Source organism: Lissotriton helveticus, chromosome 4_1 (assembly GCF_964261635.1).
Source record: "Lissotriton helveticus chromosome 4_1, aLisHel1.1, whole genome shotgun sequence".
Classification (NCBI taxonomy): Eukaryota; Metazoa; Chordata; class Amphibia; order Caudata; family Salamandridae; genus Lissotriton; species Lissotriton helveticus.
In genome coordinates, this window is record NC_136063.1 from 580,907,455 (window position 1) to 580,934,382 (window position 26,928).

The 26,928-nt window shown below is 44.4% G+C and overlaps 1 protein-coding gene across 1 annotated transcript in view; it reads left to right on the forward strand.

The window, feature by feature from the left end:
* Window positions 1–26,928, forward strand: part of LOC144828755 (COP9 signalosome complex subunit 5) — a 194,641-nt gene that overhangs the window by 75,003 nt on the left and 92,710 nt on the right. The window contains exons 3-4 of the mRNA XM_078687200.1: window positions 10,450–10,578; window positions 25,945–26,010. Coding sequence (XP_078543326.1) covers window positions 10,450–10,578; window positions 25,945–26,010 — 195 coding nt within the window. The remainder of the gene's footprint in view (window positions 1–10,449; window positions 10,579–25,944; window positions 26,011–26,928) is intronic.

A 26,928-nucleotide genomic window follows, 5' to 3' on the forward strand; every position in this document is an offset into this window, starting at 1 on the left:
ATGGTCCAGACTAGATTTTTGGATCATCTCTGAGTCATTGACCTCTGGGGTGACTGGTGGCAAGCATATGCCCTGAACACTCTCTGATCACGCTCTGGTAATGTTCGATATCAACATTCCCCCATACATCATCAACCATTCCAGTGGTGCGTACAACCATCTTACTTACTGGATCCGATCTTTCGGGAATGGGTCCATCAAGCAATAGAACTGTTCTTCGAGGAGAATGTCGGTATTGTTGAAATCGCAGGTACGCATTGGGAAGCCTTCAAGGCCACAATCCGAGGGACCTGATTAGGCCTCCAGTCCTGGGTTCTAAAGGCCCTTCGCTCACCTATGAAACTCCTCGAGGGTGAGAAAGGGCGCTGTGACAGAGAATACGACCGTATGTTGCACACGCATGCGCTGGCAGAGATTAGGCCGCTAATAACTGAATATAATGAGACAGCTGAGCAAGAAATACAGCATATGTCTCGGCAGAGGGCTCGTTCATATAGTGAAGGTGGGCGCACGGGCCTTACACTAGCAGCAAAACTCAAGTGGAGGCAGTCTCTGGCATATGTCACCGAAGTAGTGGGGGCAGATGGGACAATACATCATCAATTCCCAGATATCTTGGACTGCTTCAGAGACTACTATACCTCGCTTTATGGATCAGAGGATGATGCAGACAGTGAGGAAATGTATGAGTTTTTTTTAAGAGATGGCTTTGTTCTGGCTCTGATGCTCATCTGGAGTATCTAATACAACCAATCACAGTAGAGGATGTAAAGGATGCTATTCAGTCGCTACCCTCTAGTAAGTCTGAGGGCCTCGATGGACTGCCCGGGTAATTTTATAAAGAATATGCTGATCTAATCGCTCCCCCCCCCCCCCCCCCCCCTTCTGGTAAATATGTATAGCGAAGCGCATGAGACCGGCGTGCTCCCACCCACACTCCAAGAAGCGTTAATTGTCACGCTGCTGAAGCCCGGGAAACGGGCAGACAGCTGCGAGTTGTACCGTTCCCTATTGTTGCTGAATATTGACACTAGATTAATCGCCAAAATTGTTGCCACTAAACTACGCCCTCTATTGTCGGTCACTTATTTATTTATTTATTTTTAGACTTCTAAAGCGCGTAGCTACCCTGGGGCGTCCCAGCGCTGACATAAAACCTATTATTCCAGGAGGGGAGGGGGGAGATAAGCATTATGGAAAGAGCCAGGTTTTTAGTTGCCTGCGGATGGGGAGTAGATTGTGTTCTCTTCGAATGGAAAGCGGAAGAGAATTCCACAATTTAGGAGCGTTGTAGGAAAACAATCTTCCCCCCGAACGGGCTCTGTTTATTCTTGGAATGCAGGCAAGGGAGAGGGAATCAGACCTGAGTTGTCTGTTAGGGTGGTAGGGATTGATGAGGGATTTCAGGATTGGCGGGCCTTTGCCTTGCAATAACTTATGTGTGATGCATAAGGACTTGAAAGTGACCCTTTCTTTGATCGGGAGCCAGTGGAGACTTTTAAGAGCCGGTTTGGCCGAACATCTGGACTTGGTTCCTGTAAGGAGTCTGGCGGCTGCATTTTGGGCGTATTGCAGTTTTTTTATGACTGAGGCAGGAGCTCCTAGATACAGGGCATTTCCGTAATCCAGTCTGGAGATCACCAGACCCATGATTTTACCGGATCAGTCAGGTTTTGTGCCCTCTTGTTCCACGTCTCAGAATTTGTGCACGCTTTTCGTGGTCTTGCACCATCTAGAGCCGGAGTGCAGAGCGGCGGTGGTGTTTCTGGACGCCGCTAAGGCATTTGATTCAGTCAGGTGGGGCTATATGTTTGTCACATTACATAGAATGGGTCTGCCACTTCCATTTCTCAGATTGATAGAAGTCCTCTACACGGCACCGACAGCGAGGGTGCGTATTAATAACTGTCACTTGCAACCCTTTAAAATTCATAAGGGACCAGACAGGGCTGCCGGCTGTCACCCATCCTTTTTGCCATCCTGATGGAACCGCTGGCTTCTGTCGTGAGACAGTGGTATGCGAAGGCAGCTTTGCAGTTTAGTCAGCGCCACTTGATCTTCTCCATGTATGCCGATGACATGGTGTTATATATCTGTGACCCAAAGAAGAACTTGCATGCTCTCATTCGGGCGTACCTGAGATATGAACATCTCTCTGAGCTCCGAATCAATGGGGGAAAGTCCTCTATTTTCCCTCTCACTGCGCAGTTCCCGATGGTGTATCCTCTAGAATAGACGACGGAGCCCTTGTGGTACCTTGGAGGACCAAGTGACTAGATGGTTGGGATTGCCCCTCTATCTAGCGGACAGAATAGCAGTCACAAAAATGGTCATTCTCCCCCGGTTTTTGTACCTGTTCGCCAATGTCCCTATCAAATTAACGAAGGTCTTCTTCACTCGACTCTGCTCGATAATATTGCTCTTGATATGGGCAAATAAGGCCCCCAGATGTAGCTGGGGAACGCTGACCAAGCCGTATTCACAGGGAGGATTCGTGGCCCCTGATTTATATTTTTATTACTTATGTGCGCAAGTCCAATTTGCACACAATTGGTTCTTCCATCCTCCGTTGGATATGGTTCCTGATCCCTTGGTGGCCCTTATTTCGAAGACAAAGCTCACCCACCCGTTCAGAGACATGTGTCCTGTGGATTGTACAGTGCGAGCATGGCGGGTGATGATCAGGTGCGCGCAGGCGTACAGCTTGTGTATGCTCTGGCTCTTTCAATAGTGCACCATCCTGATCTCTCAGTTACTCAAGAAAAACAAACGCTGGACACGCTCACAAAAAATGGGCCTGGTTACAATGGGGGACGTCGATCCAAAGGGCAACTTTATCCTGATGGCCGAATTGAAGGATAATCACGGATCTACCCCAATGTCAATCTTTGCATATTATAGGCTGTGGGAAGCCCTAAAAGTTTTTAACGACAAACACCCTGCTGCACCAGACACATTAGCCTCTCTTCAGACATTACTATCAGGGTCATCACGAGGGAGATTGGTTACACGGCTGTATAATATACCCTGCAAGCTGATACGGCGCCCGCTTCCAACCTGGCACGTGTGCGCTGGGAGCAGACTCTGAGTGAGACGCTGGATGAGAAAGATTGGGACTTCTGCTGTGACATGACCAGGCGCCTTAAAGCCAACTGTAATCTGCGCATCATACACTTTAAATACCTCCAACAAATATACTACATGCCACTTCAGCTTCACAGGTACGGGTTGCGGGAGGTAGGTAGTTGTAAACGGTGTGGGACACGTGAGGTGGATTTCCACCATCTGGCTTGGGATTGTGTTAAGGTGCATGACTTTTGGCTGTTGGTTATGCAAGCTTTAACAAACATTGTGATGGAAACTGTGAACTGCTCGCTCAGGATCTGCTTGCTAGGGCTGGTGAAGGGCCTAAAACCAAAAAACAGAAAACAGACGGCTGGTCTTGATAGCGCTCTTACTGGCAAAACAGAAAGTGGCTCAAATATGAGACGGGATTAAGGACCTTGCGTTCTGCAGAGATCAGCTCCCGTGTTACACGGAGGAGCTTCCTGTCCCCTCCCGGCCCAAAGATATCTGGTGACCCCTGACCGCCTATTTGCTGTCTAGCCCTCAAGATGCAACAGGAGTTCTGGATCCATATGAGTGATGTTGATATGAACTGTATGATAAGGTGGTCCACTATGTAAACTGACTGTACGATGCACTAACTAATGAACTGTGTACATGCTGTCACACTGGGGGGGGGGGTGTTCTGTATCTTTTGCACTATTGTCCTATAGCTTTGTGAAATTGAAAAATAAACAAAAAAATAAAAAATTAACTTTTATATGAAAGCAGAGAATGGGTATATCCTCAAACCATAAACCTCAATAAGGCAGGGCTTACCAAGTTTAAGTCTTCATAGTGTTCCGAGTAACCTTGTTATTCCTCATAAACGTACAAGTTACCACTGCTCAGTATTTTGTCATTTGCTCTGTTTATGCGTGAAGTACTAATGAACAAGTCTATTAATCATAATAGCAATATATTGTCTAAAAAGTGCTGCTCAAAGAAGTTATGTTAAAATCTCATAGTAGAATTCGAGCATGGGTGTATCGAGTCCATGTTATTTAAAGTTGAATCGTAAAAGAGTAAAAATTGGAGTACCAAGACTCTGTCTTCCTTATAGTAATCTTCCGCAGTCACCTAAGAAATAATGCAGTTCATTGTCGATATTTATTCCTTGTTCTGCTGCTTTTAATTTCATGATCTATGTCACTTCCTGACATCTGTTTGAGGCCAAAATTCCTACCTTTGGGGTCAACTGTTGCTGTCTCTAATCCATGAAATTGAGAATGTCGATGTGTATTCTGTGCATTACATTCCAAATTATGCATTGCAATCGGATGTTTAGGATCTCCCTGCTTCCCTGCTCGGAAGCATTCCCAAATTCTGTCTCGCAGGTGTTTAATTGTACTGCCAACGTATGTTTTATGGCATTTACAAATCAAAACATATACCACAAAATGTGTTTGACAGTTAATGGTGCCCTTAATCTAATAAACTGGATTGTTATTATAAAAAATTAAGTTTTTTACCTTATTAACTGCTAGTCTGAAAATGGAACAAGCCCACACTAAAAAAGCCCTTTGTTCTTAAGGACCAGCAAGGTACGATCATCCTTATTCCTGGATAGCTGGGACTAATGATATTTCTTATTGTTGGTCCTTTTCGATCAATAAATCTGGGGCAAGGGGTAACATATTTACTAATCACAGTATCTTCTATCAAAAAGTAGCAATGTCTGGTAAGAATTCTAAGTTTACTGGCTTCAGGACCATAAGATGTAATTAATCTAATTACTTCTTTGTTCCTGTGAGATTTTTTTGTTTTTGTCTTTTAATGTGACCCATCTATCCAGGTTTTTAGCTTTCAGAGTAGCAGGCCCATTTATTCGTTTCTCATACCCCCTCCTCAGAAATATCTCTTCAGTGTCATTGATATTATTTTTAAAAATCACAATCTTTGCTACAATTCCTCCTCACCCGAATCTTTTCCCCAAATGAAATAGACATAAGTTGACTCTTAGGGTGTGAGCTAGATGCATGTAATAAAGAGTTGCGTTATGTTTTCTTGTGGTACATCCAACTCTGTAGTGTCCTATCACTGACCTACATGTCCACATCTAGAAAGGTAATACTGCCATAGTGATTATCTAAAGTGAAGCTCATAATATATTAATTGGAACTCAAAAATGCACCAATTTCAATCCAAATAATCAAAACGGCATCTGAATATCTTCTCCAGTATTGTATGTATTGTATCTGTTTGCGCCACCAGGACACCAGATATACCGCTCCTTGAACCAACCCATAAATAGATTTGCGTACGAAGGGGAAAGCCTGGAGCCACCGTCCATAATACAATAACACATTCTCAGTCAATCCAATCATACTAAGAATCTTAGTTGTATGTGCCATGATTTCAATGGGTCTTTTTGTTAAAAATTTCAATTGCCATTTGTCCAAAGTCATGTTTTATATTTGTGTATAATGAACTAATATGCAAAGTGGTCAGTTAAATCCCTTCCTCGCAAATGATCTCACACAAAAGATTAAGGATGTGTTTAGTGTCCTGAATGAAGGCTGGGAGATTGAATACTTAAGGGTTTTGTCAACAGCTCTGGTGTGACGTGTGAGTAAATAACTGGCACTGCATTATATCTGGAAATTAGGCTATGATTGACATCAAAACATGAACTTATTATTTCATAAGTGAAAAATAAATTCAATTCCTCCCGGAATACACTTGTATTTCTTAGTTCATGGCGCTTTGGGTGATGGTTTATGATTTTTGGTTCTAGTTTGATATTCTAAATGTGTTGTTACCTCTTCTATCTCTGAGGAAGTCAATTGGAAAAGATTTGCCCAGCGACAAAAATTGTGTTGCCTAGTGTTTTGAAGGAACTTGTACATGAAGGATCAGTGTTAGGTCGTTTGCAAATCAAACATAATATTTGGTAGAACTGCAAGTTGAAGATGACTGACCTTTAGGAACACAATCCCAAAAATACTTCTCTTCTAAGTATGGAGCTATTTTGAGTCGAGAATGGTTTACATTTTCTGTGAATAGGGCTCACAGTGTTTACAGAAAGTAACTGCTGAATGGCCGCTTTGCAGCCCTCGTGAGGTGAGTTTGGAGGTTCTTGTTGCCTGCCCCTTTGCCCAGCCAAGGTATTTTCTTTTAAGTTTTTCTTATAAGCCGTGCTTCGGGTAACCAGGCTGCCGGCAGTTGTTTGCGTCACTCTGACTGAGGTCTACTCCACGCCAGGCTCTGTGATCTGTGTCTGTGAAAGGATACTGTGTGTGCTCTGTTCTCCATCCACCAGATCCTTAAAGTAACAGGCCGTATTTAAATCTACCCATACGTATGCCGAATTCCAATTATAGGTCTTGAAACAAACCTATCTGTACGTGCAGAACTGAATTTATATAAAAGCAAATACATTGAAACAACTTGATAAGTATTTTTTTTTTATGCTTCCATATTCTAACAGCACAAGTCGTTTGGAAATTACCTTTAAAATGCCCAACTACTGTTATTAATAAAAATTAAAAAATCTATTAAGACGCACGCCTCGTTACAGGCCAAGTCGGTACTAAACGGTGAAGGCTAATGCAGACCAGGCCGCAACCATGAACGTTTCATTTGTGGACGGCGTTGTGCCACTTTCTAAAGGGAGCTGCGCCCCCTTCTTCCTTGTAACGAGGCCCCTACTGTGAAGCGGAAGGTACTCCTCGACTCCAGTTTTTCAGGGGTGCCCCCTCCCACTAAAAAGGGAGGAGGTAAACTTGAACTAGACAGGACACTAAATCTGATGAGGCTTTAATCGGGAGACCCTTGGTGCCTTCAGCCCAGAATAGTCGAAGATTCTAGAATAAGACACAACTAAGCCGATGAGCAACAATCTGCTATGCGTTGTTCCCTAATCAATGATCAACTACAAGTGGACCATTAATCGAATGGTTGGTTTTAGTAAGTCAAGTTTTACAAATTCATGTTTTTAAACGGCGAACTTTGGTTTCTAGTAAATTTTTGTTTGCCTGCACCGCAGGAGATTAAATATTTGTAAGTACTCTACATTTTCGAAGAAAAAAATCAATTCAGTTACCTGGACTTTTGACAATACTCGAGCAAAAAGTGGCGTAAATTGCTATAACGTGCAGCAACGACTTTGAAATATGCTCTGCAAAACAGTAGACTCAGAGAGAAATTGGTATGTCCTCTAGATTACTTCCATTATTTTGATGCATGCTATTCACCTTGTCACCTTGTTCAAAAGAGAACCATTCATATGTATGCATCACAGCAGATATTCTTACCTTGTGTGGTAACTTGTCAATCTGAACACCGTGAGTATTTTGCCCAGTGGTATTGTTCAAACTCAATAAAATATGTTTAAAAAAAAAAAAGACCATTCAGCGGACATGTTAAGGACAGGTGCCTCTGGAAACACTTGAAGGCCTGTAAAAGGGGTGCATGGCACGTACGGGTCTTCAAGATGGATGCAAGTCATGGTGCCAAACTCTAAGATAGGTGCGTGGAAATGCGGAAGGCTGTAAGAAAGGCGTTTGGTAGTGTGATGGGCTAAAAGAGGGGTGCATGGGAGTGTGGTGGGCTGTAAGATGGATGCATGACAGCGTGTATGACTGTAAGACGGCCGCAAGAGAGGTCTGTGGCAATGCACTGGTCTGGAAGATGGATGCGAGGTAGTGTGCAGGACTGTAAGGGGGGTGCGTGGTAGTATGAAGGCCTGTAAAAGGGGCGCACGGCACCTACGGGTCTTCAAGATGGATGCAAGTCAAGTGTGCCAAACTCTAAGATAGGTGTGTGGTAGTGTGAAGGGCTGAGAGAGGGGTGCATGGCAAGGTGAAGGCTGTAAGATAGCTGCGTGACCGTGTGGAGGGCCGTAAGAAGGATACATGGCAGTGTGGAGGGCTGTAAGACATGTGTGTGGTAGTGTGAAGGGCTGAGAGAGGGGTACATGGCAAGGTGAAGGCTGTAAGATAGCTGCATGACCGTGTGGAGGGCTGTAAGAGGGATACATGGCAGTGTGGAGGGCTGTAAGACAGGTGTGTGGTAATGTGAAGGGCTGAGAGAGGGGTGCATGACCGTGTGGAGGGCTGTAAGATAGGCGTGTGGTAGTGTGAAGGGCTGAGAGAGCGGTGCATGGCAATGTGAAGGGCTGTAAGATTGGTGCATGACTGTGTGGAGGGCTCTAAGACAGGCTTGTGGTAGTGTGAAGGGCTTAGAGAGGGGTACATGGCAATGCGAAGGCCTGTAAGATGGGTGCATGACAGTGTGGAGGGCTCTAAGAGGGGTACATGGCAGTGTGGGGCTGTAAGAGGGGTACATTGCAGTGTGGGGCTGTAAGACAGGCATGTGGTAGTGTGAAGGGCTGAAAGAGAGGTGCATGGCAGTGTGGTATGCTGTAAGATGGGTGCTTGGCTGTGTGCAAGAATCTTAGATTGGTGCACTGTTGTGTGAATGGCTGTGAGAGAGATGCCTTAAAATCTAAGAGTTATAAAGTGCATTATTGCGAACAGTTCTGCTAATGGGGTGCACACTTGGCTGTACAAGAGGAGCACGTGGCTGTAAGAAGGGTGCACACGATGCATTGCTGTAAGAAGGGCTATATAGAGGATGCATAAAAGAAAACCCGTCTGCAGCAGAGTTCCTTAGTTGTACGAAGGGTTGTGTGAGGGTGCATACATGGCTGTGAGGATTGTTGGAGGACTGGCTGGATGTGGGAAGGGTAAGATGAGTTCATGATTGTGGAAATAGTTGTGAGACATGCATACATGGCACAGTGTTTGATTGAGGAGAGTTATGCATGGGTGGATTACAGTTGAGGGGTAGAAGAGGGCTGCCTGCATGACTCTTAGAACACTTGTAAGGTCGATACAAGGGGGAATGGATATTGGCAGAATGGTGAGATATGCATCATCTCTCCTGGTCAACCCCTCCCTAATCAGTGGTAATAAATATCCATGAAGGTGCCTTGGTGGAGAAGGGAAATATCTCCAGTTCACCATCGTGGGTGGAAAGTGGGGCTGCCTTTTTTATTGTATTGTTTTGCCCATGAAACTCTGGACTGGTTGTGTCTCATGAATGTGTTGTACAGGTTTGTGCTGGGGTGTTTGTGGAATGTTAAAGGGCTGAAGTGCTGGTATCAGAACAGTGTTTTGTGCTGGCGTGATGTCTGTTGTGTCCTACCTGTGGCTGCTGTACTGGTTGTGATCTAAGAATGTGTTTGAGGAATGTGCTGGTTATCTTTGGGCATTGTGACGTGCTTTTGTGGTCAGCAGGGTATATCCTGGGCAGTGCAGTGCGTTCTACAAGCAGGGTCCAGATTGATTGATTGTTACTGATCAGTGTGTTAGATATACACCTGAGAGTGGGAGTGGTGTTCACTGAGAAATGTCCTGAGTACAAGGGCTGCAGTTGAGTTGCACACTTTGTCCTACAGACTATGGCAGTCCTCTAATAATAACTCACACTGGAGAGTTGTATTTTTTTCGATTTCTCAATGTTTTTGTGCAGCTAGTAGATGCAGTGACTTTATTCTCCTGAGACAGAATCTCTTCCCTAGATTCCCATCGTGCTGGCACATGCCGGCAGGTCTGTGATCTTCAGCCAAAATCGCCAGTGGCTACATCTCCGCGCCGTATTCTGAAGTTCATAACTACTCTATCACATTTTATTTTTCCTAAAAAACAAAACCGTTCATATACAATCGTGATATCATTTTATCTTCAAAAAACGACCATAATAAAGAAAACCTTTATCTGTAATAAGCCAGGCCTGCTTACTTTGCCTCTGCTTGAGTGATTACATGACTGCCTAGCTGTGAGCGGGTGTGAATGGTTATTGGGCGAGACAGTGTGTTCTTGAGTGAGTTGAAATGAATGAGTGCGGCAGGCAGCGCAGAGCCTGCAATATTATCATGTCCTTACAATACTAGTGGCAACTTGCTTGTTGATTAGTTAAACTTAAAAGTTGATAGTTCAACTTTGCCAATCGAAATGGATTACGCTGTTGTAATCGTATGCTCTGTTATTTGAGAAATCAAATGCATAAACATTCGTTGGCAACTCCAAAATGTCTGGCTTATAACTGAAAAGTGCTTGTACTGCTATTTGTTTATGATATTTTTCTTTATTCTCTTTGAACATTCATAGTATTGGGACTTCAAACGTTTCCGTCCCCCCCCCCCCTCTTTGATATTTTCGAACTTTATGCAACTCTAAGCAGTCCTACATCTGTCCAAGTACAAGAAGACCTCACGTTAACGAGTTTTATTTTCTTAGTACTGCCTAGAATTTAAATGCATTTTCTAAAAGTTCCACGAGAGGGCAGCAGTCTCTTGCGAATAACGGATGCCCGTTTTTATTTGTTTTCCTTCTGCAGGTCGGCCGTCTTGAAAATGCCATTGGTTGGTATCATAGTCACCCTGGTTACGGCTGCTGGCTCTCGGGGATTGATGTCAGCACACAGATGCTAAATCAGCAGTTCCAGGAGCCTTTCGTCGCAGTCGTGGTAAGTGTCTGCAGCATTTTTGTTTGGCTTGTCATAGCTTTTCTGTACTATGACCTGAAATGAAGATATGAGCTTCTAGGGTTGCTTCAGGCGCCCCTCCCTCGTGCATGTTGCCGGATTTACAATTGCAGAATGCCCTTTTCATCAATGCCCCCTTATACTGATAGCCCCCCTCTCTGCTGCCTCAAGACTAGTGCAGTGTTCACCCCCGTGCTGCCTCCTTCACATCTGTCAACAGCTAGCTCTTTCCTATGTACTGTATTCAATATCCTGGATTCGCCGTAGTTTATAGCGCACTCTTTTACTTTACCTGTAATTTGCCCCTTTCCACTCTAGCGTTAATACCACGGAACCCATTAAGCAAGGCACAAGTCCTAAAAAAAGAAGTGTGTGGGTGGGGGGACTAACCTAGCTGGGCAGAATATAAGTGACATCACGGCGCGCGACATCACACGTGGCATCAAAAGCCACGACCTTACAGGAAGTGACATCATAAGAAGTGACATCCGATCTAAAGCCTCCACATATATGTTTGGCATGTATATCATGAGCTTTGAGCGCATCGCGAGGATAATAACACAGTGAACTATGGAAGATCATATGTGACTTCTACACCTTGCAATCCCCCAATTCTATGTAACCCATCCTGTACATTCATTTACAAACGTATATAATGTATTGTACATGTAATATACACGTGTTGATGTAAAGCGCTCTGACACCTGCATTGGGATGAGTAGGGCTATACCAGAAAAAATAGTGGTACTTAAATGATTTAAACGCCTCCTCAGTTGTAGTAAGCTCGACATAAATGCAATTTGCTGTGTGTAAATACTGGGAAAGACCAACACATCCGACATTCTTACAGTGTATGCATATCTCCTAAACAGTGACTGAACAAAGTGAAAAGCTACCTTTCTTAAGTATGTGTGAAGTTCTTACCTTTGTTTTCCCTCCCCTTCATTTGTATCTAGGTGTGAGGCTCCGGACTACTCCCACACAAGAGACTGACAAAAGGAGGCATGATGTCCCCTCAAATTCGGCCTTAGTTATGGGCCCAGCGGGAGTCTAAAATAAGAAAGCCCCATCCCCGCCTGCACGTTGTTGCTTGTTGCAGATGGAAAGCAGACAACGTGCAGGCGCTGCGGAAAGTTTCCTTGTGTTTGGGAATTACACCAGGACGAGTTCTGCACATATTCAGTGGGGCCCAACTTATTGGCAGGGTGGACGGCGTTCACCCTGTGAAAATAGTGGGGGTCCACCCGTGTGTACCCCTGACTCGTGCCTTGCCATTAGGGATACAGACCATTAGTTTGAAGAGCGCACAAATATAGGTAACTACAATGAACACAAACACCACACATCACGTTTATAACGCATGCCCGAAACTGCATTTACAACATATTCGCCACAATAACGATTATCTTTACACTCATTTCATCGCATTAAATCACATATACATATGTAAATTATTCATGCTATCCCTGAACACTACGCATCTCTAAACCCTAAAATATGCTTCCTAACCCTCAAAACTACCATAAAAACTACTTTTCTACCTGTCAGCAATACCCATCATTGTACCCTAAAAACCCTTTACGAGTACCATATAATGCAAGTCCCTGAGCCTAAAATAAAACTCATAACCCCTATATAATATCTATCTCTGAGCTCTAAAACTAACTTTACATCACTCATTTTTAAGCTCCTAAAACACCTCATGACCCCTGTGCCCCACTAATCCCCGGGTGCAAAAAATTCAGCAAACCCCTTAAGCCGTACCCATCCCCAAGTACCACATACACTACGTATCACACTTGTACTCTAGGTACCCCTAAAGCTTCTGTCCTTAAATATGCTGTAATTTTTATTTGTTTTAACTTGCCTCATCAAAACTCATCTTGTAGTGGTAAATGCATTGTTAAAACGTTGTTGTGATTGTAGTGGATGCATTGAAATAGTGTTACCACTTCTAGTCTTGCCTAGTGCTAGTCAGACACCCGTGGCTCCTATTTCCTCTTTTTTTTATGCCAAATAAGTCTTCTTAACTGTTAATGCTCCGAATACAGTAATGAGTAGCAGAAGAAATGGATGGTTGCCTTCCAAGAAGCTGGCCAGTACCTTGTTGAAGTGGAGTGTGGCACAGGCTTCCTTCAGTGCAGCCTTCCGCCAGGCTGGAAGTGGTCACCTTGGCATGTTTTGTGCTCTTCTTTGTACTTGTCACAAGAGTTGTACAGTTCTCTGATCTATCGTGACAAAGCAAGCTCTGACCCAGTGTCTGCTTGGAGCTGCTTAACACTCCAACTCCTTTCACACAATAACTTTTCGACCTTTTTAGTCGAGTTGAATTTATAAGACCAATTTGTATTTTATTTACTTTTTTGGCAATATGTAACAAGTGACTTAGAACGTGGCTTCTGACATTCTCATCAAATATATATATAAACAACAAGAGAGAGAAGGAAATTGTCGGGTCCACTCTTGGTCCCCCTAGGGAATAGCAACTAAACAACAAAAGAGTGAAGCCAAATACATGAAGGGCTGACGAGGAATCACTCTTGTTTGTTAAAAGAACCTTCACTCACCAACCTACTTGGTGACATGCTTCATCATTGGGTTCCCATCAGAGAGGCCGAGTGCCTGCCCGGTGTGCTGCGACGCCTGACTACAGCGAAGCGGGTTTTGTTTATTTTTGTGAGAGTGCAAAGGTTAAAATTGCCTTTACCAGTCCAAAGGGTTTTTAATGGCAGAGTACTACGGCAAGATTAAAAACTGTGGTGAAGTGGATGTTGAGAGTGAGTAAATTTGTCGTTCACATCCTGAAACATAGTGAAGTGTGATCTACATGTTTCAGCCTTTTAGTGCATATAGCGAGGCTTTCTTCAGGACCGTTTCCACGGCGGTATGCACACCCAAAGGTGCACTCTAACCTGTGGCCTCAAGAGAACTGTATTACTTACGGTTCTGGTGGCACCTTCAGGACTTCTGAAGGAGTTACGACTCTGTAAGAAAAAAGAACACATGGGCAGACAAACATGTCACATTACAGTTTACAAATAGACCGTCTTATAACGAGTCATGGTGTGTGCCCTTCTAGGTGAAACCTTAAGTCCTACATTTTCCCTAAAGTGTGTAACTGATTAGATACTAGTCCAATCGCATCAAATCGTGGTCTGGCATACTTGTATCTCCATTATTTGGGCTCACAGTGGTGGGACTTTTTAGCCCCTCCTTATACTTTACATAGTCTGGGAAGTATTGAATTCAAATGCGATTGATTTGGGCAAATCTCGCACTACGCGATATTTGGAAAAAAAGAAAAACTATGCCACTTTTATGGTCAGCGTTGCACTCCTGTCAGGATGGCAGACGTACGCTTGTACGTCTGATGTCATCCAACCCGCGTGCAGGGCCTCCAACTTCCGATACAGCTGCATATGCTCCTTTAAAACCACCCGTGGCAGGCCTCCGGTATCTTCGGGATCCTGTTGACTGGTATAACCAGGTGCCACAATGGTGTCTGGCTCTGGAGGAGTGAGTTTGCAACGGCAGCACCAACTATTTAAGGTAATGGACCAGACCGTTTACTATATTACGATGGGGCGCCTTTTCCCTTCCCACAGCGTGTGACTATGAGCCACCGCCCCCAACCAGGATCCATGGTGTTAGGGTATCCTACACCTTATGTAAGCTTTGGCTATCTCCATTTTTGTATATATAATCACCTGTCATACCTGATGCCACCAACTACACGAACATGTGTAGTTAGCACTACGATATCTGCTTATTCAAAACCTTCTGGTGATTTTAACCAGAGCACGATTTGATGCGATCGGACTAGTGTCTAATCAGTCACACACTTTAGCACTATAACCTTAGGTTAAATGTAGGACTTAAAGTTTATTTTATTTTATTCTGAACTGGGGTGGCTGAGTGAACTAAAGAATGGTGATGGATTAAACCCAGATCAGTTGACTGGGGTGAGTGTTTGATTTGTTCAAACGCTCCGTCCATCATCCCTTTTTGTATCGCTTTGTCCGCCCTAAGTGTGGCAGGGTATGCTCAGACGTGAGTCCCTTGTTCACTTGGCCACTGGATTCAAGATAGCCTGGCTGATGAGGATTATGAATCCGAAACCGGTCCCAGGATGCTTGTTTCCGGTCCAGGGAAGACATGGCTTGGCAGTTCGGGACTGTTCCCATGAGGCACAGGGTCAGACTGATTTGCATATAGCCATGTCTAAACTGGGGTGGCTGAGTGAACTAAAGAATGGTGATGGATTAAACCCAGATCAGTTGACTGGGGGTGAGTGTTTGATTTGTTCAAACGCTCCGTCCATCATCCCCTTTTGTAGGACTTAAGGTTTCACCTCAAAGGGCACACACCACGTCTCGTTATAAGACTGTCTATTTGTAAACTGTAATGTGACATGTTTGTCTGCCCATGTGTTCTTTTGTCTTACAGAGTCCTGACTGCACCACCAGAACCATAAGTAGTACGGTTCTCTTGAGGCCACAGGTTAGGGTGCACCTCAGCGTGTGCATACCGCCGTAGCCCCTGGTCATGAAGAAAGCCGCAGCGATGGGCACTAAGAGGCTGGAACTTGTAGACCACACCTCACTATCTTTCAGGATGTGACCGACCAATTTACTCGGTCTCAACATCCACTTCACTACACTTGCCTTACTACTCCACCATTAAAAACCCTTTGGACTGGTAATGCAATTTTAACGTTTGCACTATCATTTGCACTCTCACAAAAACCTGCTCCGCTGTAGTCGGGCGTAGCAGCACACCGGAGCAGCACTGCCTCTCTGGTGGGAACCCAATGATGAAGCATGTCACCAACTAGGTTGGTGAGTGAGGGTTTTTTTAACAAACAAGAGTGATTCCTCTTGCCAGCCCTTCATGTATTTGGCTTCACTCTTTTGTTGTTCTCATCAAATATGCATGCTTTAATCTTGAATGAAAATACATTGAGGTGTTACAGTATTTTTGCATTAAAATGAATGTGGTATTTTTTATGAGAGATGGTGTACCTTATTTCCCACTCCAATGTGTATTTCGAAGTTTGGTCCAACATGATGGTGTGGCGTTTGACTTGAGAGGCCAGTTTAGAGAGGGATTCACTTAAAGCGTCAAGTTTCTGAGTGGAATATATCACAGCATTGAACTGTAAAGCTTGGCAAGTGCAAAATCCAGTCCCAGGTCTTCCTTTATTTTAGCACTAAGCGAACTGGAAATCAAAATGCTTTTATTGTTTGTGTGCTAAAAATACTGAATAGATCAAGCATTCTGACTGCCACAGATTCCATCATATTACCCCACCTGTTATACCCTTTTCTCACCACCCAACTCTGCTTTCTAATTTTACTTTTCTTTTCTTATTGAGTAGCTTTTCACTCTTTTATTTCCCGCTTCTCATCTACTTTGGGTTTTCTTATTTTTTCGCAAAATTCATTCCTCTGGCTCCCATTTTTGTCATGGTTTCCCGGCACAAACTGTCTTTCATACGTTTGCTGCCAAAATAGAGTAACTGTTATTGACCAAAGTGAAACAATTTGTAGAGGTTTGCTTTTATTAAAAAAAAAAAAAAACTGTGAATTGTGTAGGAACCAGGGCTCTCTATGTAGGCATTTGGCTTCTCTTTAACTGCTTAAGTTCCCAGAACAAAGCATCAAGAGTTACAGCAAACACAACTGTAGATCAAGAGGTACATCTGCACGACTAATATCGCTGTAGCTAAAGGCAAAAGCATGCTCTTTCTTGGGGCTACTACGTTTGTTATGCCTTCTGCTAGTCCCTGGACAACTTACTGCATAGTACAGTAGCCTTTCATGCTTCATCGATGGTTTAATCACAATCTTTTTTTTCTATTAAACGTTTACATCCATTGCCCTTCCATGTCCTAGATTAAATTCCACCAATGGTCATCTGTTCATCTCTTTGTATTCTGAAATTATGCATATTTGCGCTGTTACATATAACTATTCATGTGCTTCCAAGTTTTTCTTTAAAAGCAGCCTCTGTTTTTGACAGTGCCATGATTGTCTTAATAGTCCAAACGTAAAACAGTGTAGGTGGCTTAACCTTTCAAATCATGCAGTTCTCTTTACAAAGCACAAACGTTCTTCTGTGTGTCATTGATCAAATAGAGTTAGAAGAATAATGGAGGGGGGACCCAATAATGGAGGGGGGACCCGCCTCCCAATGAGTAATATAGATATAACAGCCCCAGTCAGGTTAGTTATTTATTTGTGTAGCGAGATGGATTTTGCTACCACTGCTGGTACGTTCACTACATTAACATCTGGATCCTGGTATTTCAACTGTGTGTGTAATCTTCTGTATCCATCTTTATAGGCCAATGCTGATTAGCGAGAAATGAGGGAAACGTTTACAGGAGCAACCAGTGGGTACACAGATGGACAGGTTTCTATGTCTCGGGGTTTCTCATTACTGGTGCAGGCCTTCTAAAAGAGGGATCAAGAGCATCATTTCCTGTGGTCAACCCACTAAAGCCCCCAGTTTATTTCCTTGAAAAAGGGGAAAGCTATTTCATAACTACCCCTATTATTGGAGCAACCGGATATTGTGGTGTGGATAGTATAATTAATAGTGTATGTCCTCTTTTTGGAGTCTGCCAAATAATACTTTGAGCTAAAAATGTGTCTAGTGAACACTTAAGAGGCTTTAGTTACATTGTGTCCTGCTACATATTAAAAGCATATGGCATGATAGACATTCATGAATTTGGGTTGGATGTTTCACTGCTCTGGTATTTTCAGCACATTCTTCAGGACCAGAGGACCAACATTGCGAAAATGGATTGCAAGTATCTCCGTGGAATTAAAAAAACGTTATTCTGGTGTTATTGCAGTAGTAGGTATACCACTTCAACCAGACCGTTAACATTCAGTGTACGGTTTGCAAAATACGTTCCCAGTCAAGGGGTGTAATCATCCCAGGGACAGAGTTACCGGGTCAAAGTTCTCCACCTCCTCTCCCAGGGACAGAGGAAAAGAGTCAAAGTTCTAACCCCCCGTCTCTTTATGATGGATATCTCGAGAAATACTGGCCTCCCCTCCCTCAAGGTGGACTATTGTCTAGGGGTCCAAAAGTTTCACCAGCATTTCTCCCTATTCCTCTGTCACTTTGTCATCTTGACAAGACTGCTTCATATGGCTTTCATCGGTCAGAGCCCATTCCAACAAGTCTCTTTTACAAACCTCTTTCCCCCAGACTCATGGGGGACCCCAGTTTATAGCAGTTACTCTTTTTATCTGATAGAAACTTCTAGCCTCAGGTGCCTTACCTTAAAAATATACCCAGGCATCAGACTGGATCCGGAAACATTTCGTGAGCAGTAGCCTTGCATGCCAGTAGGTGGCATTGATCGGCTTTGCGTGGCTCCGGAAGTGGTGTGCAGTGCATATATAGGTGCCACCCCAGAACGCTGATAACGGTTTTCTTTCTGATCCAGTCAGCGCGAATCCGGCGAGAGCTTATCTTTTTGTGACTTTAGTTAAACTGTTTTTTTTTATGTCATCCCGGATGGCCGACGTCAAACCCTGTGGCTCCTGTCATTGACTGATGTCGGTCACAGACCTATATCTTGTATGCCTATGGTGCCTCAAGCACGACCACGATCCGAAGGTCTGCTCTGATTGCCAGGCCATGAACCCAAAGGCCTTGATAGACCGATCTATCAAGCTCCTGGTGGCCCAACGTGCGGTGCCACAACAATCTCGATCCCGGTCAAGAGGAAGGTCCCGGGAGTGGTTGCGGAGCCCAAAATTTTCATTGCATTCACAGTTGTTGGGCCACTCTGGTAAGTTCCATCGTAAGAAGAGCAAGACGTAGAAAAGGTCTTCAACTTCACCCCGTTCGTTGGCCGACGAGACGAGAGAGCGTCTGCAATCGAGACATGGCTCAGCGGTGAGCTAGCGCCTGGGTAGGCTCTGCACTTCTGAGTTTTCGGGAGCCAGAGTGACCCCAGCTCAACTCCAGGAGTTTTATGAGGTAATTTTCCTCATATTTGAGCGGCCCGCTCCATCTGACCCACCTTTGGGTCCCATGGGTTCGGGAGGAGCCCCTGCTGGATCTCTGCCGTCGGTTAGGCTTTAGTACCAGTTGGGCCCCTTGGATTCTGAATGGATCTAGACTGGCACCGGTTGTGCACCCTCAACCTTTCCCAGACGCCAGTCCCTATGCCGACGCTCCTGGCATCCCCAATTCTAATCTCCCTGACTCTGACACTGAGCTGGACGGGCTTCACCTAACACAGACTCCAGCTCCCTTTGGAGCCATGCCTTTCTGGCTGTGGCCCAAGCCCTATCCTTAGGGGCTAGGAATCGGGAAGGACTGGGGGGGATCGCTGGACCCTAGAGAACTACAGCCCTTTGCCCCCAATGTGGACTGGTCTGAGGATTTAGCAGAATCCAACGGACTGGACACTTCTCCAGATATTGGCATGCTTTCTCCCCCTACTGCGGCCACAGAGAGGGAGCATTTTTTGCAGTGGTGTTAAGGAGGGCGGCCGAGGTCCTGGACCTTAACCTGCCATCTGTGGCAGTCAGGATTAACGTCTTGACGGAGGTGCTTCAGCTGGGTGTTTCCCCCTCCGAACCGCTTCGCCCCTTTAATAACGCCTTTACAGAAGCCCTGCTTGGGACCTGGTCCAAGCCCAGTACAGGGGCTCCTGTGAACAGGGCAAATGCCCACTGCCAATGCCAGCAACAGGGGACCCCCAACTTCTACACACAACACCCTACCCCGGAGAGCTTGGTGATCTAAGCCTCTACCTCCTATGGTGCTTTCCCTTCCGCACCCCCAGATTTAGAATCAAAGAGGCTGGACACCTTAAGGAAAAATATGTTTTCTTCCTCCAGCCTGGCACTGCGGTCAGTGAACACCACATGCCTTTTGAGCTGCTACACCAATGCTCTGTGGAACACAGTTGAGCAGGCGCCGTCCTCTCACAGACCTTTGCTGACAGGAGAGATGCAGCCAAGTTCACCATACGTTGTGGATTGAATACCACTGACTCGTTGGGCAGAGCAGTTTCATCAGTAGTGGCCTTCTGGTGCCACTCCTAGGTCAGGACAACTGGCTTTTCTGGGGATATCCAAGTATCGATTGTGGACATGCTCTTTGATGGCTCTCATCTCTTCGGAGACAAGTACAGCAGGGTTACGACCAAGTTCCTGGGCCTTTCCATGGCCTCTCGCCACCCCCAACCCACCAATTGCTCTTTTCGTGGCCACGGAAGAGGTTTCCAGCTGCTTCTGTCCCGGCCCAGCCACAGGGGCGTGCAAGCTTCCCAACCTTAGCGTGGCTGAGGACACGATACCCACAGACCTCGTGGGTCGGGCAGCCAGAGGTTGGCCCAGCCCACCAACCCTCCCGGCAGCCGCAGTCTCTAAGCCCTTCTAGTCTTCTCTCTTGTCATCATGGGCATCCAGTGGGTTGGAGGGTCTGCCATCACCTGCCCCACTGGCAGTCTATAACATCAGTCCAATGAATTCTGCAATTTGTCCATGAGAATTTATTCCCTCCTTTAAGAGACTACCCCTTCACCCATGCCACCTGCTTGCCACAGGACGACGAGGACAATCTTTATTTGCTTTGCCAGGAAGTGACTGCTCTTTTGTCCAACTAAGCCATCAAGAGGGTGCTGACACCAGAAGTAGGTCGTGGTTTCTATTTCTGCTACTTTCTGGTGCCCAAGGAGGACTATGGCTTTTGTCCTATACTAGACCTGTATCCTCTCAAATTCTTCCTCAGGAAGGAGACATTAAAAATGCTGACACCTTCTCATGTCTTGTCTGCCCTGGACTCTGTAGACTAGTTGGTGGCGTTGACCTTCAAGGGCGCATATTTCCACATTCCTGTCTGCGTGCCCACAGGCAGTTCACGGTGGACCGTCCTGCGGTTCACGGTGGGCCACGAGCATTTTCAGTTCGCTGTGCTCCCTTTTGGCCTTACCAGCGCCCCTTGGGTTTTCACCAATGTGATGTTGGTGGTTGCTGGTCATCTGCAGAGATCAGGTGTGACAGTCTTTCGCTATCTTGACATCTAGCTGTTGAAGGTGGTCTCTCCCCAGGCTGTCTTCTTACACCTCCAGACTACGGAGGACCTCCTGGCTTTACTGGGGTTCACTATCAACGTGCCAAATTCACATCTGACACGCTCTCAGACTCTCCCTTTCATCAGAGCTGTTCATGACCAGGTGGAGCTGGACTCTTGCTAAGTGAGCAGTGTGCCCCATGATTTTTAGAGGGGACTTAGACGTATGCAATGGGGAGGACCGCTAAGTGACCTGTAACTTGTGGACGGGTGGTGAAGAATATTCACATTACTCAGCAGTGTTCAAAAGTTACACTAAAATAGACTACAATCTCTTCAACAAGAGACTTCTAGCAGAGGTAAAGAATCCATTATGTTATCAGATCATGGGCTAGTGCAGGGTATCTTGACACAACGGTACAGGGTAAGGAAAAGAAGGATGGAACATGGCACCTAAATGAGTCCCTGTTAAGAGACCCAGTAGTGATAGAGAATATCAAAGAGAGAAAATGGCAATAATGACACCCATGCTGCCACATAGTAGGATGTCCTAAAGTTGGTACTGCAGGGTCAATTTATAGCAGAGGCAGCCCATCTTAAAAAGTGAAGGAAAGCATCAATTGAGAGAGAGAAAATGAAAAGTACAGAAATGACACACAAAAATAGTCACAGAAGCAATGAAGAAACGTTGTTGCAATTGGAGTCCTAATCCGTACCATAGAAACGGAGAAAGGTAATTATTGCATAGCGAAGCTGGATAAAAAAATACTACAAATTGGGTAATAGGCTTGAAAAGTTGTGTGCTAATCTATTCAGAGCTAAACAAGGACGTCGGTATGTGGAAAAGGTGAGCAACATTGAAGGGGAAATGTGCAGGGTATACAAAGAAAAAGCAACGTTTTTTTTTTATTATTTTTTATTTTACTTAACATTATACTCCAAAGACCCTACCACCCTCCAAGATCAGCAGGCATAAATATGCTGACAGGTTTGTAGCAAATCTCACAGGCTGATGTGAAAGAACTTGATAAACCACTAGCAAAGAGGACATTAGTGAATAAAGTATGCCTTGAAAGCCTTGAAAAGGGAGCAGTAACGTGAACAACATCAACGCCTTGTATCTGAATTTGAAGCCAGCTAAATCTGCCGATAACTCTGCTTCCTAATGGAATATTTTGTTACTTAACACCAGAGTTAAGATAATTACTAAAATGGTTTCAGGAGATTCTGAAGGGAATTATACGTTTTACTTTATTTTGTGGAGACCAGTAAGTGGTAATGCTAGGAAGGCAATACACCTCATATACATAAGCTATAGGGCCCTTCGAAAAACAGTCCTAGTGTCCTTGGATTCTGAAATAGAAGTTGGCAGGGTGGATGGGACATTATGTATCGTGTCCCAGATCCCCACTTTTTTGCTTGCCCTTACCTTGCCACCCTGGTCACAAAGGATCCGGAATTACACTCTGATATAAGGGTTTTAAATGGGGACACAAGATTATAGGTTCACCATGTTTGCCGATGATATTTTGATCTCCCTAATGGATCCTAAAACGTCACTAATGAAGGTGATGGATGAACTCTGGGAGTATCAGCAAAGATCAGACTTTAAAATGAACCTGAACAAGGGCTGGCAATCACAATTTTTAAAGCTTCTCAGAACTTGGTGAAAATGTGCCCTATAAAAAGGAGTAAGAACATGATTAGGTATTTGGATATTGACTTGGCCAATACATTAGCTATAACTAAAGATATCAAGCTATGGGGTCTGACTAAAGCGGAGAAGACTGAGCTAGCCTCACTTTAATGTACTATAGTGCCAGAAATCTTGTGCACGTTCCCAACATTGGAAATGAGACTACATTGCACACCTACATCGTATGTGCATGGATTTCATATTGGTAAAGAATACTTCATGCTGCCCCTAAACTAGGAGGGGTCCCCAATTTGCTTAGATATTTTAAGGCAGTAAACTGGCAATTTCAAGTAAAATGGGAAGGGAGAGGATTTGAAAAATCCCACCCTTGGAGTAGGTTACCTATGGAAAATACAGTAGACTCCATGGGCATACATATATCTGCTGCTATACTCTTTGCCCATACCAAGTGCCACCGTGGGAGTCTGGGATTAGGTGTGGGTCAAGTTGGGTCGGATTTTGTATCCTTCACCCATTGCCCGATTATGGGGGAATAAAGAGTTTGCACCATGGGTGGAAAGACATTGCACCCGGAGCTTGGTGGAAGGGGATGTAAATCACTGCACAAGGTCCTTTGTACAGGAGCAATTGAAAAAAAAGGGCTAATAGAGAAGCTACGTATGCAAGTGAGGGGTTGGGGGGGTAAGAAACTCTAATAAATCCTTTACAGATGGTAAGGCATCCCGGATAAATTGGGGCAAATAGGTCACCCAGGAGGATCACTGTATTGGAGGAGATGCAAGGACGCTTGTATTAGGGTGCAAGAATGCATGTATTGAGTTCATGTATAAAATTGTGCCCATTTTCTGAAGGTGTGCTCAAAACTATTGAAGTAAATCAAAGAATAGCAGTACCTAATATAAGAAAATAGCACAATAATTGCAACCAAGTGCTAATTTAATATATTCAAATGAAATAAGCGATGCAGTGAGTTCCAGTGAGAACGTGATCAGTGCTCTTAAACATGATACACACACTGACCACTTAACTCGCATGTGTATAATATGACTAAGGAGAGCACAGCCTGTTAAAATTCAATCAAAACATTTAGAACCGGTCTACCTCAGCAGTCCACAAAGTTTCAATCCCCTGTATAAATGTGGGATTATCATCAGGACTCTATTGATAGTGAGCCCGAGAAAAAGATTAGAGTTGGATCAAAGCGCACTGAATGAGCAGAAATATGTTGACTGGAGCCTCCAGCAATGGGCCAGGAGTATGAAACCCCAGCGGAAGGAGGCGGGTGTTCATCAATCCGTTACTGCACCAAGGAAGGAATTCTCCAGGGCCAACGAGATTTGGGCTATGGGGACTGGAAACCGTGCCCCAATGAGCCAGTGAGTTGCTGCAGTTTAGGAAACAGAATTGCTAAGCAGACTTAAACGTCCTGCCCCAGGGCTGGCCCATTTGTGCGACCGATTATTGAGAAACGCTATGTAGCCATTGCCCTCCATCTTTCTACCCACTACTTCTAACCTGTTGCTGTCTTTGTCTGGGAGAGGACCCAAAGACGCCAGAGGCACAAACTCAAATGCCCTTCTCTTCAGATGAAGTCATAAACAGCGGTAAGAAGTGGAAAACCTGATGTAACTCCTGCCTTAAGTTTGCATTGCACACAGCTAACACTGTGAGTTGACAATTGGCTAAGTGCACTGTAATGAGATATTAGTGGCTAAGCATTTCAGGATTTAAGTACAAAGTACAGGCCAGTATAATTGATATGCCTCATATAGGAAACCATCACTTTGGACCAGAGGTAGTAGATAACGACCTGAAGAGTATGAAAAAGGCCAACAACAAAGATCAGCCCTAGGAGCATTGCAGAAATATAGGCATTTCTCTAAAAGCTTTTTCTCTTAACTGAGGACATAGACGAGTGCATTCTCACATTCCAAAAGCAACCTATAGAGACCCACTTTGAGCAGACATAAGAGTGGCAACAACAGCACCAAAAAAGCAATAGCGTTGTGCCTTGCCAGTGGCAGCACCTCTAGAATCACAGCCTCACAATCTGCTGCACACAAAACCTGTAGGAGGAAGAAAAATGGCTTCTGTATGCACCCGCAAGCCCATTACAATGGACAAATGGGTGCTAAACTTAATAAATCATGAGTTTCCATAGAGTTCATCCAACCACCTCCTATTAAATCTCCAACACATACATACATACAAGAAAGAACAGGAATTGCAAAAAGAGGTGCAGGAATTATGGGTAAATGAAGTAGTAGAATTTGTAGCCCTACAGGAACAAAACACTGGGGTTTGTCAAGGCACAAAGGTTCTGGATGACTTCATTACAGGATGTTGTTCTCGTGTTGGAAGTAAGAACTGTTGGCAAATACAGGGAAAATACCTCTGGTTTCTTTTTAAGAGGGATTGTCAGTTCAAAGTGTTACCCTTTAGCATAAAATCTGCCCAATCTATTCATTTATTTTCCTATCTAGACAACTTGCAGGTGAAGATAAACACATCCAACCCGTACAAGAAGAACCTGCTAAATAATTGAAAAAAGGTTTCCTCTTCCTCGTTGATGATAAATGATTTTCCTGGGACCAAAGCTCGATGCTCTGAAATCAAACGCAAACCCGACTCTGAAAAGAGTACAAGCATTGCAAGGACAGTCTTGTCTCCACCACAGGTCTTGACACCTGACTTTGAGAACAATGATGAAGCTGTTGGAGCTGATTGCCTTTAGTATTTAGTTAATCCTAAACACAATCAGGGGGTTCACAAACCTCACCGGATGATAAAGCAGTAAAGAATTATAATGGTGGGCTTCTAAAAACATGTGGACCGCTCAATATACCGGAGGTGGGCAAGCCACCTCAAAGAGGTGGGTGAGCCAATGTAATCTGGCTCTGGCTCAGCTCGAAGTCCTCTCGACCCCTGAAGCCCAAAATGAGTTGAGCTTTCGTGTGGCGTCTGTGCCACTCAGGCTGTCACCTCATGAGCCAAAAAATGAAGGGTAAGCTTTGATGACAAGCCTTTGAGGTAAAATGGACAAGAGAGAAATAGATATCAGCCTAGTGATGACGAATTCACAGTTGACTATGGTGGAGTTAAAGCTGCCTCTGTTGAAGTACTTCGTGAAGCAACAGTAAATATATCAGAAAATGTGAGATTGTCAGTCCTACACATGTTGGTAGATGTCTGCACAAGTGGAGACAAATACAGCAACTTTGACACTGGGCAGTTGCAATACATTTCAGATGATCCGACAGTATGATCAGTCAAGTCCATTTTCAGCACGCCACAGGAAGCCCAGATTGTTGTTCCAAACGAGTGTTCAAGATGATAGTTTAAAAACTGTTTAAGCGCTGAAACACTTCTTACTTGAGGATCTTCAAGTTTACGAAAACATAGAGTTCCCTGCTCCCTTAGTTTAGCAAACAATTCTCCCCCAAGATAGAACGCAGTAGTTTAGCTAAACTGCCTGACATTACCATGATCCATTAGACTGTGTGTCAAATGTCTTTGTGTGGCTATGAGTAGTATGTCCTTGCAGGAAAGTAGTTTTGATGAGAAGGGAGTATAATAAATTTGCGAATATTGTGCAGATGTGCAGTAAGCATTATTAACACTTGCTTTCCTTTTTTATTTAGATTGATCCTACTAGAACAATATCTGCAGGAAAAGTAAACCTTGGAGCATTTAGGACATACCCGAAGGTAACAAATCATTCATTATGTTAATGCAAATGCAGTTTTTTGTGTCATGCTAGAATCAGTACATACACATTGTGATACATCTATTGGTAGCTAGTGTCGGTTGCTTACATTATTATTGAACAGCAGATCACCTTGCATAATAAATGAGTTTGCTACTTCTTTAATTGGCAGTCACATCATTATTTATGGGAAACTTATTCTCTTGACCTACTAAATATCGGGGATTGACAAAAAGCAGATTCTTGTACTTACAAACCCTATAGTTAACAAGCATCTCTTATATGGAAAGGTTATTGGCTCAACATAAATTGTCCTTTCGCTATAATGTTTTCATCACTTGCCTCACAGGTTGCATCCTGTCCTCTGCGTTTGGTGGTTCTCTCTAAATATGTGGAATTAAGTTGTTTCTCTCTGTCTGGCATCTGCTTTGTGTGTCATGCATGTTGAGGGTTCATACACTCCATTGCAAAATCACCTTACTAATTTAATAAATGGGTAGATTGCTTTGGGCTGGAATAGTGCCATTACCTACCCTTGCAAAGGAGTCCCTCCATCTCTGAAATGGGAGCATGGAGGGACGGATCACCTGCCATTTCAACAGGGAATGTATAACTTGCATAATAAGTTTAAAGAGGTGTAATAATTGCAGACCCGGACCATATGTGAGGGGTGTGCGAAAGCGCACTGGTCAAGCCACGCTGTGCGAGCCCTGGAGTGCAGACATCCCTGCGCATTACAGGGAGTGCACTGGATATAGCAGATATGTCCCTCCTGGGCCTCTAGCACTGACTGCACCTGCGGGGAACTGAAGAGGACAGCGGCCAACTGGAACTCTCACCCTCTGAACCCCTTTGACGGACAGAGGGGCCGACAGTGACTTTCATCAGATCCCAGCGGAGCAGCCTGGGCTTGGTGGGG